We start from the raw sequence: 18,932 nt of genomic DNA on the forward strand, positions 1-18,932 counted from the left end.
CTTAATTTTACCGCTACGGTGAAAAATAGACCATACTGTTGGCTGGTCTTAGTTTGTTATACATTAATTAAGCATTAAGCAGTTAATATCAAAAGTAGAACCCTGTTGCAAAATCCTCACATATAAATTAATGCAATAACGGCAGAAATATAGTTAACGGTTCTGCCAACTAATTTTTTTCTGGGATCTGTGATCTTAATGGGCTTTAGACTTCTAAACCCTATAAACATGTTAAACACTATTCCTACGGTTTTTTATTATCATAGAGTTGTTGTGCGTAATTTCATTGGCTGCCGTAATTGAAAGTCACTGACCATGTTGTGATTCTGCACCATTCTACTCGGAATACTCGAAAACTGCTACAAAGTTTGGACATGGCGAACAGTCTTTCCATCAGACAAACGGCACGTAAAGTTAATAGAAAAAATTAAAGAAACATTTAGAGTTGTGTCAGAAAAAGTAGCTTTTAATTAAAAACGTAAATTTGATGAAGGTATCAAAAAATGTTCGTAAGGTTGCAGCTTTAGTGATAAAAATTCGTATGCAGCTAATTTTTCCAGTTGTAACGTGAAGCATGCTTTTTATCTTGTAGCTTTAAATTGAACTTAAACGTCTATTAAGAACATTTTTATTAAAAAACTCAACAGGCTAGCTGACTCACAGGCTGTCGTCCTTGTTGACTCAATAAATATGTGTGCTAAGACACATGGACAACAGCAGATCTAAACAAAAATAAATCCAGTCTGCAGGCAACGATTGCAACTTCCGCTGCCTAGCAGGAAAATTTTCCTTTACGTAGGCCAGTGGTCGGCAAACTATTATTACGATGACCCAAACTTTCACTTCATTAGTAAATGAAGGCCTCAACGTTACATGCGAAATATACGTAATGCAGTAAATATTAGTAGTTCACTAATAATTTTAATGTGCTTTTCACTTTTCAGTAGACATTATTTTTTTGAAACTGTTAGGATAAGAACAGTAAAATTTTAATCTAGTTTGATGCTTTCTACAGGCTTTAGCAATATACGGTAACCTGCAATTAACAGACAGTAAGCAAATGAAAATACACTCACATCACTAATGTTTAGTTGTATTGCGGCCTAGAAAGTAAAACCTGCATTGGTTTGTGAAAGCGTAGGTTGAAGTTCCACTAGCAGACTAGCTGAATATAACAGTTAGTTCCTGAGGTAGTGAAGGATTAGCATTGCAAATAAAAATAGGCTTGCATTCCCTTTATGACGTAACAATCAACGCTGTATGAGTGGGAAGTTACTGGTTGTATTTTCCACATGTTTGCCGTTATGGCTGTAGTAAACCTTTAGTTAAGATGGAAAAAACATCAAGAAATGGATTGTTAGCACTCCAAGTTGGCCAGGCCATTAGAAAAAAGCTCTGAAACTATCACTCAGCCCACATTTACAGGTTACAGGATGCAATACGCGTCCCAATATACAGCATTTTGCTTGAAGGCCCACATTTGGCCTGCGGCCCACAGTTTTCTGACCACTGACGTAGGCTATAGTGGATGTGCCAACTTGACGCATGTGTCATAATGTCATTTAATGGCTCAAAATTGACATAAGAAAAATCGGCCTATAACTATCGACATTCAATATAGCTCGTTGAGTTGTTGAAAATGCGTTCGGTATGTTTCGTGTTCGATGGAGAATTTTTAATACTCCAATTCATGCAAAGCCAGCTAATGTCACCATAAAGAATAAAGATCTTAAGCTAATTCCTTTTTTCTTAAAAAAAATACACAAATAACTGTATGTGATGACAAAAATTCCTTTATTCATTTATATGTTAAAAATGAGTCAACAATTTCTTAGGGCGAGTTAATTAACCCTCAACGCCCGGTTAAATGAGTCAATTCGATAACAAGTTTTAAACCTCTAAAACTTTTAATTGTATCCTCATTATCACACTTAAAAAAGCAAAGGACTTGGAGAAAAGCTCTCTTAGTCTACGATGTAAACTTCTGCATGAAAGATAGAATACATTTTAAGTTACATGTGTTTAAGTGGAAAATGAGTCAATTAACTTACCTTCCCCTATTTACTGACTGGTCATCGGATCGTAAACAGAAAAATAAGCTTCTTACTTAAAATATTTTAGTTTTATATGCAATAATTTGTATACACTATATGAGTGATTTGACTAGAGTAGGGTTCCTCAAACGAAGGCAAATGGCCCCTCTGAGGGGGCAAGAGAGCGTTCTACCGGGGGCACAAGCAGATGCCTCACTAGCGAGTTACAGTGTAATAGTAGGAGAAACGAGGCAAAGAGTGACGCAAGTTTCTCACGATTTTATGCTTGCACTTTCTGTGTTAAATTAGCGGCGCAAAGTATACTGCACACGCAGTAGTGAAGTAAAAAGTGTTTTGCAATCTATACTTTTTATTGATGAGCAGGGTCATTGTAAGGGGGACATGAACCATGAAAGTTTGAGAACCACTGGACTAGAGTATTCTTAACAATTCCAGTCAAAATACGGTACATTTCTAGAAACGACTTGTCTTTGCTCTGCGCCAGAATATGTGTGAACATACTCGACCGCGTTACACTGTCGCTGCAATTCCTTTGGGGAATGTGTTAACGACTTTGTTGAACAGCTCCGAGTTCGGCAAGACTATACAAAAAACTATAAAAGCGATGCATTTCCAATGGACAAAGACAAATTCGATAGCAATTTAAATGGAATTGTCCAAGTTGTTGCACAATGTTAATTTTGGCAATAAGGACTATCTAACAATACGATAGAGCATAGCTTAACTTTAGAAATAAGTACCTCCATACTAAGCAGTTCATTCCGCTGTCTTTCTAGTTCTTCAAGTCTATCATGATAAGGACAGCAGTACGCACATGGCTCCATCAACGCTATTATAATGCAAAACCCAAGAAACAGTTTGGCAAGCAACTGAACATTTGAAAGAGTATTGAACATGTTGAATTTTTTTAATTTGATGATTTGCAGATTGTATCTGGATGAGCAATGTGCATAAATGAAATTGTTATTCACTATGCAAAACAAGTAAATAACTTCATTTTATACAAATAAAAATTTACAACCACAAAAGTTGTAGGTGATGACGAAAACAAAGTTCAAGCTGGTTCATTAAAATTTTCTGATTTAAACCATTTTTTCCGTGCTATAAGCTATTAACTTTCGTAGCATGCTGCTGGTAAACGACAATTCACAAAGATTTTATTAACTAAGCTTTGTAATTTTGCTCATTCGGAACATGGAAATTACTACATTATCCCAAATACTTTCTAATTATTATTTCTGGAAAGCGCTTACACAAACAATTAGCCAATGTTTAATGAGTTAAAATCTACTTTATAAAAATACATTGAAAGCCGGAATGGATTCAAAATTACCAAAGTAAAATTGCAAAAAATATAGTTTTGCTTCTTTTGGGTCTATAAACGATACATTTACATTTTGCATTGCCATTTACAAAATTTTACCTCACTTATCAGAATACTGAACGAAGAAGCAATCACCGAATAATAATATTGTGAATGAAAGTAACGTCGCTACTAAGAACGACATTTTACGGTATTCTTTTTCAAAACGGCTGTAAAATGCGTATTTAAACTTCTTTTACACAGTTCGTCTAGTAGTGGGCTAATAGCCGATTGTGTTCACTGTGTTTAATTTATAGCCGTTCTAGTTGTACTAAATTACCGCTGTAATATCATTTGGCAAGATATGAACGACGCTTACTCCTGTTCAGTTATTCTGATTACCAGTTCCGTATTCAGGCAATGCAACAAGAAAATAAAAATGTGTCAATTGGAACTGGCACAAGGGCTTGCTCGCTAACCGGGAATCGAGCGTTGAGGAATCATTGCCAAGTAAGTCATGCAAAGACTTTCCAGAGTCCGAAGATAAAGATTGTGATACGAAACCATACAGCACAGTCAACTCAAAGAGTTGTAAAGCTAGTGTGATTTACAAGAGTAAAACATAGTTTTCAGCAACGTCTCAACGAAATGTCGCTACAAAAATATAGAAATCTTGTAGCTGTTGTTTTCAGTAGAGCACTGACAATGACTTTCATAATGCCTTGAAACGTTACAGAATGTAATCTCCAAAGTTAATGTTTAACTTTTGGAAGCGTCTAGTAAAAAGTATGGCCGAGAAATAAGAAAGTAACAGGTAATCTCGAGCTTACATTAATTATTTTCCCCTGTTTTCGTCAACTAACACGCTGATTACCTTTCAGACTAGGCAAAACATCTCACAGACCAAGCAACTAGCGAGAGATTAAGATTTTGCACTAGGCCTACATCTTATAAGTAGTTTAAGGACAAAAGGAAACATGTTTCCACTGTTTCCAAACTGCATTCTGTAAGCTAAGTTGCCCGTTCAATTATATTTTTTTTGCAAGACACTGCAAGTATATAGGAAATTATTCTGACGCATTTCCAGATTTAACCTTTTTCAACTACTTCCGCTCACATTTTAAACTACTTATTCATATTACAGTACTTGGATCCTATACTGCCAATTTGAATGCACAACAAATACAAACGTTTGTTATGTTGCCCTCGTTGCCAAATCTACCGTAACGCTGATAGCAAAATTTTGTATCTTTTATGGTCAAAATATTCAAGTTTATGAAATGTTACTTTCGATTTGTATGCAAATTTATTAAAAACTTAGCATTTACAGTATATTTGTTTTTCCAATACTCAAAAATTGTGAAATATTTTTTAAGGAAATGTTGTAGATTGAAGAATTTAATACAGTAATTGAAAAAGAACAAATACAGTCAATGTACAATGAAGCAAGTAGGGATCCATACTCTTTCTTGGTGATGGACAAAACAACGAAGCGCAAAGCTCTTATGAGTAGAAAATGCTTCGACAAGTTTTGAGACAAGTAAATGCTATACCATTTCAAGTAAACGCTATACTATTTTTATACGTTATACCATAAATGGCATTTATAAAAGAACAACTGAGCAAACACAATATCCTTATTAAGGACTACCTTGATAATAGAAATGTTCTGAAAGACTGCAAGAGAAAGTAAGCAAGAAACAACTATTGGAGTCAGCTTCAGAAATCTTTCAACCAATAACTGTAACAATAGAAGATACCCAGAAGAAAACTGATGAAAGACAAGACAAGCTAATTGAAACTTTGCAAGAACAACTACCAATAGAACCGAAACCAAAAAAGAGTGTTGTTGTATAGTCTACAACTCTACAACAATGAAGTCTATAATGTAGACTTTCAGAAAGAACTTCACTAAAGAAGAACAAGAATTACTTGCAGAGTATAGGTTAGGAACGGACATAAACGTGCTATTAGAAAAATGTTAAGGTTTCATAAATGAATTAATTGATAGAACAAGAAACATTAACACAAAGTTTGAGAAAAAAAACCATGGTGACAAAGATACGATTAAAGAACAACTATATAACGCAAATACAAATCCAATTTTTTCGGTAATGTTGTTCTTTTTCATATTTTTAAAATATGGCGATATGGGTGCATTTTTGTTTTTTTATTGAAAAAAATTGAACGCGTACAAGATTTTTGAAAACGTATCAATTACATTGACGTGATAAGAACTATGACGTATGTTAAACATCAACTTCATTTTTTGTTGTGATAATTAGTTTGATTACATCTTTTTCAACAGTTTTAACTGACGTTGTTCTGTTGATGACCATTGTTCTATTTTCATATATTTTAACTTTTGGTGGCTTACTGTATACATCTTGAAATCTTTTTTTGTCTTCTATACACAAAAATTTCTTTTTGTCATTCATGTACTCATGCTTATAAGAAGGATACATAACCGATTCAGCTTTGTTTGAATGTGTCATTCCTAAACATTGATATACCTCCTGGACAGTCACAGAAAATAGATTTTTAAAACAGTCACCATCATTTGTTTCTTAATTTTTTCAATTTTCATCAGCACCAAAATGATAAGCACTCCCAATTAAACCGTCTGGGTAAAAGTCGTGAGGTGAAATGCCTCCACTTCCCTCAAACAGACAACCGTCTCCATGCTCTTTTTCACAAAAACATCAGTTAATGTCAACTTCATTACTAATTTCATGTTCTAAATACACTTTTTTGAATTGCAACGTACTATGGTTTTCCCCAAACTTTAAATGCTGCGTAGAATACAAAGTGATGTTGTTGGTTTTGAGTAATGCTTTCATATCCTGATTGTAAATTTCTTTTCCTTTGTCAGTCCATAAAAAATTTGGTTTTGTTTCCGTAAAAATCTTTTTAAAAACATTAGCAACAGAATCAACATTTTTATTTTTTAAAACAGCAATCCAGGCATACTTAGAAAACATATGAATTACTGTCAGAAGATATCTTACCCTTTGTTCCGTTTGGAAAATTGTTGCAGTTCAACTAAATCCGCAGCCCAAATATCGTCAATTCCTGGAAACGCAACAACACCGGCAATGACACGGCGTCGAGGAAAACTTCTTCTTATTGGCTTGTGCAGTTCATTCGCTAAATCTGTTTCCAACGATGCCTCTTCCCCTTTTTTTCGCCCTTAAACCTAATTTATATTTGGTTCCAGTTGCAACTGGATTTTTTGTTTTTGTCTTTGAAAAATTATCGAACATATCCCTTTCACATTTCAGTTTTCACTTCTTGTTATAGTTATCTCTTTAACAAATGTCATGCTTCATTGCAATAGCATCTCCCTGATTAAAAGATTGTTGTCTAGGTAAAAGTTGATCATTAACATTAACAACATCCTTTCGGCGTAACTGTGTTATGAGTGCATGGACATCTAGTAACCCACCCCTTTTGGTGTTGCTACCAATGGAGCTTTGCTTAATCAAGCTATGTTAGAAAATACCACAGTTAGCACACATACATGGAAAAATAAATTTCTTTCCTTTTGTTTTAAGAGTTTCATCAGTTCCTGGAACATAATTAGTTTATTTTCTTTCACGTACACAATAAGTTTCAATTTTATTTTTGATCAGATAAAGTTTGTCATAAACATTTCATTATGCCTAAACGATGCAGGTTTCTCATGAAAATCCAATAAAACTTTCTCTGATTTTCGATTGTTGTTTTTGTTGGAATATATATTAAATGCAGTTATATCTCACAAAAATGAACTAGCTTTTTTAATTTGTGTGTCTGTGTAAATAATATTTATATTTGAAGTTTTCATAAATTTTAAAATTTCGTTAGGTGTCGTTTATTTAACTTCCATCAATTAAATTGCAATGGATCTGAAGTGCATTAATATTCATAATATTTACAATGTTTTGGCTGTCATGCAATCCGTTTTAATTCTCTTTTATTGCATCAAATTCCAAAATTTATCTTATTGAGTTCGGTGTGGTGAAGTCAATTGCATAATCATTTTTAAATTAAAGTCTAGACTTTAATGTGTTATAATTTGGTGTAGGGTATTCACAATTTCATCATCACCGTTTATTTTATCTAGGTACTTGATCTCCTTTTTGAGATCTTAGACATTGCAATTTCCAAGTGAAATTTTAGTTGTTTTTGGATGTTCACTAGATGGTGTACAACCAAATTTATTGTTGACATCTGCGATATTATGCCAGGAATACCATATTCGAGAATGAATTAAAGCAAGCTCATATTTTTTATTCATATCAAGTTGTGATAGTAGATTAAAAGAGGTCACAAAATTTTCTGATTTTTTCTTGTCCTTTTCTAGAATCAAATAATAATGGTATCGAAGGTGCGTTGGGTATGGATGTTATTTTAAAATATTACCACATATTTTTTATAATCACAACTTGAGATACAGTTGTGTGACTTTAGTTTTTTCAATATTTGTTCGATTTCTTTGTACAATCGACTGTTACTGTTTCCAACTTGTTAGTAAGTGAAGTCATTCACACAGTTCATTTGGTCTGTAGAATCCTTTACCAACAAACTCTAAGCCACCCAACTGTCAGCTTTTTTCTATAACTTATATTTTAAACAAAGTTGTTAGATTGGGAATCGCAACTTTATCAACATCGGATCCTTTTTTCATACAAAGTAACTTTCGGTTTAAGCTTCTTGTTTTGTTAATTAATTCGTTTTATGAAATCTTCACCGTTTCTGATAGCACATTGAGATCCAACTTATGTCAGTAATTCCTGTTCATCAGCCGAAAAATCCTTCTGAAAGTCAAAAACAAATTTCTTTAATGGTTTTTGCTCTATAGCTAGTTGCTGATGAAACTGTTATTGTAAAAATTGTGTTAGATTGCCTTGTCTTTAAACATTTTTATTTTGATATTCTTCTATTATTTTAGTTATTGGTTGAAAAATGTTTATGTTTCGTTTCTTTATCCAGTGCCAAAAAAGGGATCTTAAGTAGTATAGTCAGGCTTGTCCATGGGATATTTTTTTCTGTCCCATCCCATCCCACCCCATAGCAATTCATGCCTGTCCCATCCCATCCCATCCCATGCCATCCCATCAAAATACAATTCAATAAATGTTATTAAATTTATGGAAATTTAAGTCTAATGTCTATTAGAATTGACTACATGTACAAAGAGAGATACAAAACGACAAAATTTATTGACTTTGTTAACTTTAAAGTTCAGAAAAGTTGTCTATCTATGACAATTTATTATCATTGGTACTCATATTCCGAGTCACTGTGCTCATTTAGCAAATTTTCAATGCCATGGGAATTGCAATTCGTGCTGTCCCATCCCATCCCATCCCATGGGACATTTCCCATGGGATTCCCGTGGGAATCCCATTCCCATGGACAAGCCTGCACCAGAGACATTTTGGTCACTCGTGTGAGGTTGGAACCACTGGGCCATGACACTCGACTGTACCATATACTGTAGCCTACTACGTATAATAAGAGATTACAAGAATAGTTTAGCCATGCGGGTTTAAAAATAGTTCTAAAGCAGAAATTGAAGTTTTAGAAAAGAAAAAAGTTCCAGTATTTTTGGGGAAATAGTAAAAGATATAAAGATGATGTTATCAATTACATTAGTAATTATGAATAATAATTTTTAAAGTATAAAAATCACTTTAAATCGAAATATCTTGTAATATAAAAGCATGAATCTGTAATGAAAAGTGGTGTATAGTACCTTAACCTGTAAGGTTTGCCCACTTCCTTACAAAGTCTGTTTACTTGTGTATATCTTAACAGTGAACTTTGATAGACTTCAGCAATAATGACACAGGAATGACTACTGTATAATCTGATTATATTTGAAGCTTCTTTGAACGAATACATCAAGATAGAACATTGTGACAGCTACATAATAAAGTCGACCACTTTCTAGGGTTAACTTCGTAGACTGTGACGTAATGAATGGTTATAAATGAAAGAATAACTCACGTCACGATTTATAACGATATACAGGAAGTCATGCATAGGCGACACGTAACGCAATGCTTTGCTTTGCCGATTTCCGTTTTCTATGCGGCATTCAATTTGCAAACAATTTTATAAAATCATCACAAATCAATCAAATATTTTAGGTTTACCAGTTCCTGATATCAAAACTACTGCATTGAACCCAACATCTTATAATACGTTTGCACCAACTTAAAAAACATTAGCTTATAATTTAATGCAACTGCTAAAGTTTGAAGCAGTAAGTATTAATGAATTTGCTGACTGGTTGTCAGCAAAAGGTTTGTGTCCGCTACAAAAGTTAAAACAACAGTTTCTGAAAGTATTGAAGAAATTTTAAATTTATTTCCAAAAATAACTTGTAATGAAATGATTGTTTATCGTTCCTTAGCCTGTAAGGACGACCACTTCAATTACAAAGTCTGTCTGTAGAATTGTTGTCTGTCCTCGATGATAAATGAGTCTCAGGTCGTTGTTTCGCTTCTCTTAATCTTAGAATTAATTGTACACCTCGACAACTGTATAATCTGGTTATATTGAAGTTTCATTGAACGAATAAATCAAGATAGAACATTGTGACAGCAACAGCATAAAGACATGTTGCGGCGTTGAACGTAGAAACCAAAAGGACTGAATAAATCAAAATGCACGCACAGGGGAAGCATCGATTACGTCACAAAGTGTTATGCTTCGCTGATTCGATAGACGAGAATTCTATGTCGTACACAATTTTATATTACATTAATTGATATATTTATCACAAACTTTACTCAAAAAGCCTTGAAAATTTATGTAAAATCGTATGAAGTGGATATCATTGATGAAAAGTATCCCTTAAAACAGCTATAGAAAACGAAAAAAGCTTTTGGAGATAAAAATACGATTAAACCTAAGAAAAATGAAAGGTGTGAAACCATTACTCACTCTCAAAATTACTTTAAAAAAAATCAAAACCAGGAGAAGACCAACGGATAAAAGAAGCATTTTTTAACAGTAAAGCAATTGTAATATATAGTGAGAATGAAATTGATGACATATTAGAAAGCGTAGAAAATTAAATAATAGAAAAAATTGCAAACTGGCTTAGAGAAGGTTCTGGTTGGATGATTGATTCTACTAATTCTCATTATCTTAACATTGTTCAACACAAACCTCTCAAGCGATTATTGTATGTCAATGTACCAAAAGAACTTAAAATTTCTATGAAAGGTTTAATAAATATAAAAATAAAGATTATGAATGTTTCAGATGGTGTCATTTAGCAAAAATGTTTGCTGATAAGGTGGGAAGTCATCCTGAAATAATAAATTGTTACATAAAATATGTTAACACATTAAATTATGATGGTATAACATTTGCAGTTACAATCAAACAAATACCAAAAATAATTGAAAAACTAAATAACATCAGTCTTAATATATCCATTATATATCCATATTCATTATATATAGCCATATCCATTATATGTTGCAAAAAATTAGTCAAAACAACCCTTGATTTATCTATGATAATACCACATTATGTTTGGATAAATACTTTCATAGATTCATGTTTAATCAAAGTAAACATCATAACAAAAAACCCTTCTGTAGATATCGCTTTAAGTGTTTTAGCACTGAGGATATTCTTCAACAACATAAAACAAAATTGTATTGCTATTGATGGTACACAAGCTATACAAATGCCTAAAAAAGGTAGTTTCGTTATATATCAAAACTTTCACAAACGATTACAAGTTCCCTTTTTTTTTTATATATGTTGACTTTGAAGCAGTAACTCAAAATATTGACAACTGTCAACCTAATGATACAAATTCTTACACAGAAAAATATCAAAAACCTATTGATTGTGGATATGCTTATAAGCTAGTTTGTTGGTATGATGATAAATTTAGGAAACCAATTCAATTATATATAGGTAACATGTCTGTTTATAAATTTTTGCAAGCTATGTTGGAAGAGGTTAAATATTGTCAAAAAAAACGAAAAGAATTTCAATCAACTTATGAATTTAACAGATAATGAAGAAAAAAACTTTAAAGCAGCGATAAAACGTCATATTTGTAATAGAAAATTCGCAGTATAGGATTATATAGAAGTTTCAATAGTTAGAGACCACTGTCATGTTACAGGAAAACACAGAGGTGCAGCATACAATAAACGAAATTTCAATTTTAGATTATGTGATAAAATACTTGTAATTTTTCATAATTTAAGAGGTCATGATTCATTTTATCATGCAAAAAATAGGGAAATTTGGGAAGGAAATCGATGTAATTCCAAACAAAATGGAAAAATGCATCGCTTTTTTCTTAGGAAAACATTTGAAATTTATTGATAGCCTTCAGTTTATGATTGAATCCCTTGAAAAACTGGTTAAAAATGTTGAAGAAGATTATATGAAATGTACAACAAAGGAGTTCGGGGAATACATAACATTAATGAAAAGAAAAGATGTTTATCCCTATGATTACATGGATAGTTTAGAGCAGGGGTGGGCAAACTACGGCCCGCGGGCCGCATGCGGCCCGCCGGCACTTGCAGAAACTCCTATTCATCACTTTGTGGGGATGGCGGTGTGGCTTGCTTTTAGATTGGCCTAAAGCCGAGACTATTAGTCTTACTGTTAGACTCCTTTAGACAATTGTCTTTGACTCCGTTGCGTTTGCTGTCTCTATAATGTTTCTTTAAATCAACACCAACTTCATAAAGTCTAATTGTTATATTGTCCGAATAGGTTGTATCAAATTAGAAACATTTCATCATCTTTTCCCATTTAAACAAAGCTATAACTCCAATTCAGTAATGATTTCAATTCCGAATAATTCAGCAATAACTTCAATTCAGCAGAACAGAAGAAATAGCTAAGAGCGACAAAAGAGAAGAGAACGATTTAGACCAAACATTAGCTTTTATACTCCCATATTTTGACCAATGGGCGAATGCCAAGCTGGCTTTTACCATGACACGTATTCACGTGTCCATTTTACATTCTAAGCTTTTATCACAAAGAATTAAAATCGATTTTGCACCGGGTACAGAAAACCACTTGACACACTTAACTACGTCACATGTCGATTTGGAACTAAGATTGCATACGGATTACTAGGAACAATACATTTCAAACTTGTATAGAATTTAACTGGAGACACAAAAATTGCTTAACAAACGCCAATTACATAACTTGTTTAAATTGATTATATCCAAACGCCACAACTTATTGTTTTAATTAAAAAGGTTAATTAAACAGTGAACAGTTGCACAAGTCTCATTAACTTTTGTGATGATGATTGCATAGCTTTAAACGTAACTGAATGTGAAATACAAAAATTGTGTTTAATATGAATATGCGTTTATTTAAACACCGGGTAAGTTTTCCTACTTTGTAATGAGAGTGTGCAGCCCCCCGGCTGCAACAGTTTTTGGAAATGTGGCCCTCAGTACAAAAAGTTTGCCCACCCCTGGTTTAGAGAAATTTAATGAAACATCTCTCCCACCAAAAGAAGAGTTTTTTAGTAAATTAAATAATGAGGATATATCAGATAAGGCTTATAATTATAAACATACTCAAAATGTTTAGAAAACGTTTAATTTAAAATCAATTGGTGATTATCATGACTTGTATCTTAAATCGGAAGATTTGTTATTAGTGGATGTATTTGAAATTTTTGAAAGATTTGTCTTTAAAATTATATTTAGAGCCCTATGTTGTTTTCTTTGGTATTTTATCATCCTTATTGGAGTCTTTATCCTTATCATCATTATTCGAGTCTAAAAGTCCAAATCATTTCCTGTTTTGATAAGCGCATTGTGCCTCAAATTGGAATTCTATTTTTTTAATTCTTCCCTTCAGTGTATATAAGTACAGTTGCACGCTATGATTTTAGCTTTGTGATGGAGAGATTTTGAATGAATGAGAAGAGATCATAGACATCGGAAATACAAATACTGTGTTTATATTTCTGATGTCTATGGAAGAGATAGATCGTAACAACTGAGGGAACAATTTCCTAAGTTATCTTCTAATGTACAGAGATGCGCTTGATTGCAATTCGCTTGATTGATAAGATAATTGCGGTATACACTAACCAGCGTATTCTACCTGTACTACCAGAAAGCAGTCAACAACACCTTCTGCAGTTTAGCACAAACTAGTTCAGATGCTTGCAAAGCCAGATGTGTAACAAGCCATTCAACCGTGAAGAGTCTTCAAGATTTCGGCAGTTTCCAATCCTTATGTACCGGTACTTAGTAATGTTCGGTCCCATTTAGTGTTACCCCAATACACTCTCTTATTAAATATTGAAATGGTTTGCGTCTGGAAAAACTTCTTGGTAACTTACTGAAATTAGCGTTATTATTTTAGGATAAATGAAGTTGGCTATGCCTATAGGCCAGCGGTTCTTAAACTTTTTTGAGCGCGACCCAAATCTGAGTTTCATGATCACCTCACGACCCAAACCTATGTCGCGACCCATTTTAATGTCCTATAGACCTATATTATATTATATTAACCTATGTCGCGACCCACCTATGTCACTATGTCGCGACCCATTTTCTGACCCTCCGCGACCCATGTTTGGGTCGCGACCCATACTTTAAGAACCCCTGCTATAGGCTATAAAGAAAAATGCTGCTAGGCTATTTGGTATATTGGAGATTAGTTATAAAAAAACTATCTAAATTTCATGATGTTCGCAAGCAAAAAAAAGAAGCCCAACATATCCAATCCTATTAATTTTGAGCATCGAGTTCACACTGGATTTGATGAGGATGAAGGGAAATTCATTGGTCTTCCAAAGCAATGGCAGAGTATTATCCCAGAATCTAAAAATCGACCAAAGCCACTTGTTGACTGCACAATTATAACTCCCGTTCCGGAAGAAAAGGTAGTGTGCTTCATAGTTGTACAATGTGTATTGTTCATTAGGATAAATCACAGAGTCTTCTAGTGGAAGCTCGTTAACTCCAATATAAAACTTTTATTAACTTTGATAATGCGTTTTCTGTACGGGCATTTTTCTCGGAGCTTTTAGTTAATTACAGAGTATTGCACAAAAAATTGCTTTAACAATACTATATGTATCGGTAACCTGCGGCCCATGCCTTGACCTAGCCTTCTTAATGTGTGGTGGTCAAGCAGACTGTTTAGCAATGCTTAAGAACTGACTATTTCACTGGCGTCAGTTCACCAAAGTTGCAGAATCACAATATGGTGACAGGCAGATTTCCCTCATGGGTTTATCACTCTTGTTTTATACGGCAAGAAGGAGGCATTGCTGTGATGTAGTGGTTAATGTTGGAGCATGTGCGCCATCTGAAGTCTCAGGTTCGATTCTTGCCGTAATTTAATCTATTTTTTTTTCCAATTTAATTTGATTTAAGAGTAGTCTTGAGAAATGAGAGTTTGGGTTGGAGGGATTAGTTTTAAATTAATTTAGACTTGAAAAAATGAAAAAAATGTGATTTTTAGTGGAAAAGTAGTGTTTATTTAAATGTGCATGCTAACTTAGTAATTTAACCTAGAGAAGTGAGAGTTTACCTCAAAGGGGATTAGTTTTAAGTTAATTTACATTTTATAAAAATTAATACATGGTTCTCAGTTGAAATTAGCATACATTTCAATCCACTGACTAGCGTAATTGCCGTATTCGTAATTTCCAGCACTGATAAAATAAGTGCTGTTACCGAAGTAAAACAATACCATTTGCGTAACTGGCAAGCCATTTACTGAAGTAGCTTTTTCCAAATTCAGTATCCGGCTGTCGGGTAATAGACGAGCGTCTGACAGCGCTGCCAAATAGTTATGACAAACTTATGCCTTTCCAGTTTCAACAATTGATGTCAAATGTTGTTTATTTCCAAAAACAAAACCTTATGCATTTCTTATCGAATATAGCTTGAATAATGTTTAAATTTAAGTGTCAGGTAGCCAAGAGGTTATAAATTGTTATTGAAAGCAAGCAATTATCATATTAGTGAGAACGAATTTTAAATCAACTTTTCAAATGTGTTGTGCACTATAATGTGAGATGTAGATGTAATAAATATGCAGTGTTTGTTACATCATATATATAGATGAATTAAAAAATAATGAAAAATGCAAATACTCAAAAGAAGTTGTTTCGTAACAAAAAATTCAAATAACTAGACTTTTTGCTACACTATATACAATACTGTAGGTCAAGGTTGTTCAAATGGCGGATCACGATCCGGATCCGGATCTTTTCAACTTTTTATATGGATCTTTAAATGTAGCCTTGAAAAAAAAACTTTTGAAACTTCCTTTTTTTTTCAAAAAAAAAAGTTTTTTTTTTCAAGAGAAACTTTTTTTTTCCAAAAAAACTTTCACTTTTTATGTGGATACTAATTGCCAGGGTTGAAATTAATTTTTTGAATTTATAATTGCATAATTTTGCTCCCTCTCAGCATTAAAGCGTATCGTTTTCGTTTACTCATTTACACACCACTAACTCGACTAACTATTCTCTTGTCTTCTCTTCTCGCGGTCAGCTGGTTTTCTGCACAGCGGGGGGCCGCGGCGAAACAAAAAACTTCTAGAAATGTATCACTTGTACAAATCATCAGAGTTATTATCTACATGGCCAGTAAGAAGCGGAAAATTGATCTAGAAAACAGACAATTCAATGGTGAATGGACTGAAGATTACTTGTTTGTGCTCAACCCAAGCAATAAACCCAAATGTTTATTGTGTGACTGCACTCTAAGCATGATAAAGAGTCAAAACATCAAACGACATTTCTTTACTCATCATAAACATTTTAATGAGAAGTACAAGCCTGGCTCATGGGCCAGAAAACAGAAAGTTGCGTGTTTAGATAAGTCTGCCAGCTCTCAGAAACAATGCCTCTCAACATTTGTGTCTGAGCAATCAAAAGCCACAGAAGCAACACTCAGCATCAGTCACATTCTGGGCAAGCGGATGATGACATACAGTGATGCTGAAGCTGTTAAAGAATGCATTGTTGAAGCAGTAAAAATCATGCATCCAAGTAAGAAAGAAGTGATCACCAGCATGACAACTCTCCCGCTCTCCAGATTGACATGTACACGGAGATGCACTGATATCGCTGAGGATTTGCATGACCAGGTGTTGATTGAAGTCAAGGACGCTGATTGCTATGCACTAGCTTTAGATGAATCAACAGATATTACTAATTGTGCCCAGCTTGCAGTATTTGTTAGGTGAGTTGATATTATAAGTATAATATTGGTTGTAAATGGAAAATTTCATTGCAAGTCCAGTGTCAAAAACATTTTGTATATATTTTATTTTTTGTACGCAAATTTGCATGCAGGTACTTTCACCACGGAGTGTTCAATGAAGAACTGCTTGCACTGATCACACTACATGGCAATACTACAGCAGCTGCGATATATGATGCACTCATAAGCAAACTTAAGGAGCTTCAGTTGCCAATTCAGAACATTTGCGCACTTTCCACTGATGGTGCACCCGCCATGATAGGAGCATGTCATGGTATGTCATTACTCATTACAGTTGTATGTATGTCATTACAAATGTATTAAGTCTAATAAATATTTCATTGCACAAAATCTAACATAGCATAGCGGCCATAGCCTAATTATTTGTATTGACATACCTCAAGAGGTAATATGACTTTACAGTAAATAACTCTTCCAATTTTTATGTAGGTGTAGTCACCAACTTGAGAACCGAGTACTGTCCTGATCTGATAGGAATCCACTGCATCATCCACCAATCCGTACTATGTGCCAAGCTGTCCGGAGACTTCCAAGAGCTAATGACTGATGCAATGAAACTAATCAATAAACTGAAAGCAAACTCATCTCTAAAGCACCGGCAACTAAGGAACTTTCTAGATCAGCATAATGCTGAATTTTGTGACTTACTCACGCATAATAACGTGAGATGGCTAAGTAAGGGAAATGCTTTGAAAAGGCTGTGGGACCTTCGTAAAGATTTGGTCATGTTTTTGAATGAAAAGGGTCAAACTAGTACTCTGCTTGAAGGTACCAATCTATGTAACTTGGCTTTCCTTGCTGACTGTTTTACCCATCTAAATACTCTGAACTTGAAGCTCCAGGGCAAGGGGCACACTATCATTCAGCTGTGGTCAGCAGTGAAATCTTTCAAGCAACAGCTGTTGCTATTCGTTTCAGATATCACCAAAGACATGCTCCACTTTCCATGCTTGAAAGTGACTCTACAAGAAGTTAGCTGTGATAATGATTGGTCATGCTTTGTCGAATTTCTGCAAAATTTGGACACTGAGTTCTGTAACAGGTTCAAGGAATTTTATGAAATCAGTTCAGTTATAGAACTAATTTCACATCCACTGTCTGCTGATGTTAATGGCACTTGGAAAACACAACTTTCCACTGAATATGCATTGCTGGTGTCTAAAATGCAGGTAGAACTTTGTAATCTTAAAGGAGATGAGATTTGTATCGCAGATCCAAATGTGTTTTGGTTATCACTTGTAACCTTGGAAAGGTACCCAGTTATAACCAGGCTGGCTAGAAGGATCCTTACTTGCTTCGCTTCTACGTACCTTTGTGAGTCGTTGTTTTCATCAATGAATTTTGTAAAAAACAAGCATAGAACGAGACTCACAAATGCTCATCTTCATGAGCTTATGAGGATATCAGTAAGTGACAGAAAGCCCCGATTCGACGCTATTGTGAGATCTAAACCAACTCATCATTTTTCTCACTGAAATAATCTTGGAGCTGTAGCACACTTCACTTTTGACTATTACAAAGTTATTAATATGTTGTAGGGTACATTTTCATGAATAAAGCACCATAAAAATTAAAGCATGTCCAATATATTTACTATTCATATTTAGTGGATCATCATGTTGTCAGGTTTGGTTGTGGTGGATCATGGCAGAAATCATTTGAACACCCCTGCTGTAGGTATTAGAATTAGAGAAATTGACCATGGTAGTTTGCAATGACTTTTGCGTGAAAAGTTGTGAGTGTAACAGTTTACTGTTTGTGGCACAATTATTAATTACTTTTAACCTTTTTAAATTGTAAAATTTATGATTTTATAAAATTTAAATTTTTTGTTGTTTTATTGTCGTTGAAATTTAGGGGGTCAAAAACTTTTATCTGAAAAATTAAAGTTGTAGCTTATTTTCATGTGGATAGTAGAAAACCTGCCCTTGAAAACATGGGGTAGATCAAATAATTATATATCCGAATACAATGAGCGGATCTCAAGACATTACAGTTTGTTTGTTGCTTCTTGATTAGAAGCCATCTAGTGGTGAAAAACTTTTTTGCCCATAACTCAAACTGCTAATCCGATTTTCATCAAATTTTCACTATTCATCTTAGAAATTAAATAGAATCCTTAAAAGTGAATAAAAAATAGGATAGTTCCAAAAGTTTTTCCATTTTTGCTCCTATTATAATGAAGTGACCCATAAATTCTCCAAGTCAACAGAAACTAAATTAAACTAACCCGATTTCTTAATTGCCATGTGCTCTAACAAGTAAAGGTTAAACACAGTTACACCCAAGATTTTTCACAAGAAAAATTGAAAATTT

The 18,932-nt window shown here is 33.9% G+C and overlaps 3 protein-coding genes across 5 annotated transcripts in view; 2 read left to right on the plus strand and 1 right to left on the minus strand.

Moving 5' to 3' along the window:
- The window catches only part of LOC143461543 (uncharacterized), a 34,803-nt gene extending 31,820 nt beyond the window's left edge, over nt 1-2,983 (minus strand). The window contains exon 1 of the mRNA XM_076959282.1: nt 2,795-2,983. Coding sequence (XP_076815397.1) covers nt 2,795-2,950 — 156 coding nt within the window. The 5' untranslated portion in view covers nt 2,951-2,983. The remainder of the gene's footprint in view (nt 1-2,794) is intronic.
- A 10,427-nt stretch (nt 2,984-13,410) lies between these two features.
- LOC143461788 (serine/threonine-protein kinase PAK 4-like) overlaps nt 13,411-18,932 on the plus strand; it is a 34,559-nt gene continuing 29,037 nt past the window's right edge. Inside the window, exons 1-2 of one of the 3 annotated variants that reach the window (XM_076959667.1) lie at nt 13,411-13,761; nt 13,986-14,257. In XM_076959667.1, coding sequence (XP_076815782.1) covers nt 14,057-14,257 — 201 coding nt within the window. In that variant the 5' untranslated portion in view covers nt 13,411-13,761; nt 13,986-14,056. Of the gene's footprint in view, nt 13,762-13,985; nt 14,258-14,565; nt 14,698-18,932 lie in introns of those variants that run through there. The other 2 variants (XM_076959665.1, XM_076959666.1) reach the window with 2 other exon arrangements.
- On the plus strand, nt 15,612-18,283 carry LOC143461789 (general transcription factor II-I repeat domain-containing protein 2A-like). Its single transcript, XM_076959669.1, has 3 exons — nt 15,612-16,574; nt 16,688-16,869; nt 17,046-18,283. The coding sequence occupies exons 1-3, from the start codon at nt 15,970-15,972 to the stop codon at nt 18,089-18,091; spliced, it is 1,833 nt and encodes a 610-aa protein (XP_076815784.1). The 5' UTR covers nt 15,612-15,969; the 3' UTR covers nt 18,092-18,283.

This window comes from Clavelina lepadiformis, chromosome 6, assembly GCF_947623445.1.
Source record: "Clavelina lepadiformis chromosome 6, kaClaLepa1.1, whole genome shotgun sequence".
NCBI classification, from domain to species: domain Eukaryota; kingdom Metazoa; phylum Chordata; class Ascidiacea; order Aplousobranchia; family Clavelinidae; genus Clavelina; species Clavelina lepadiformis.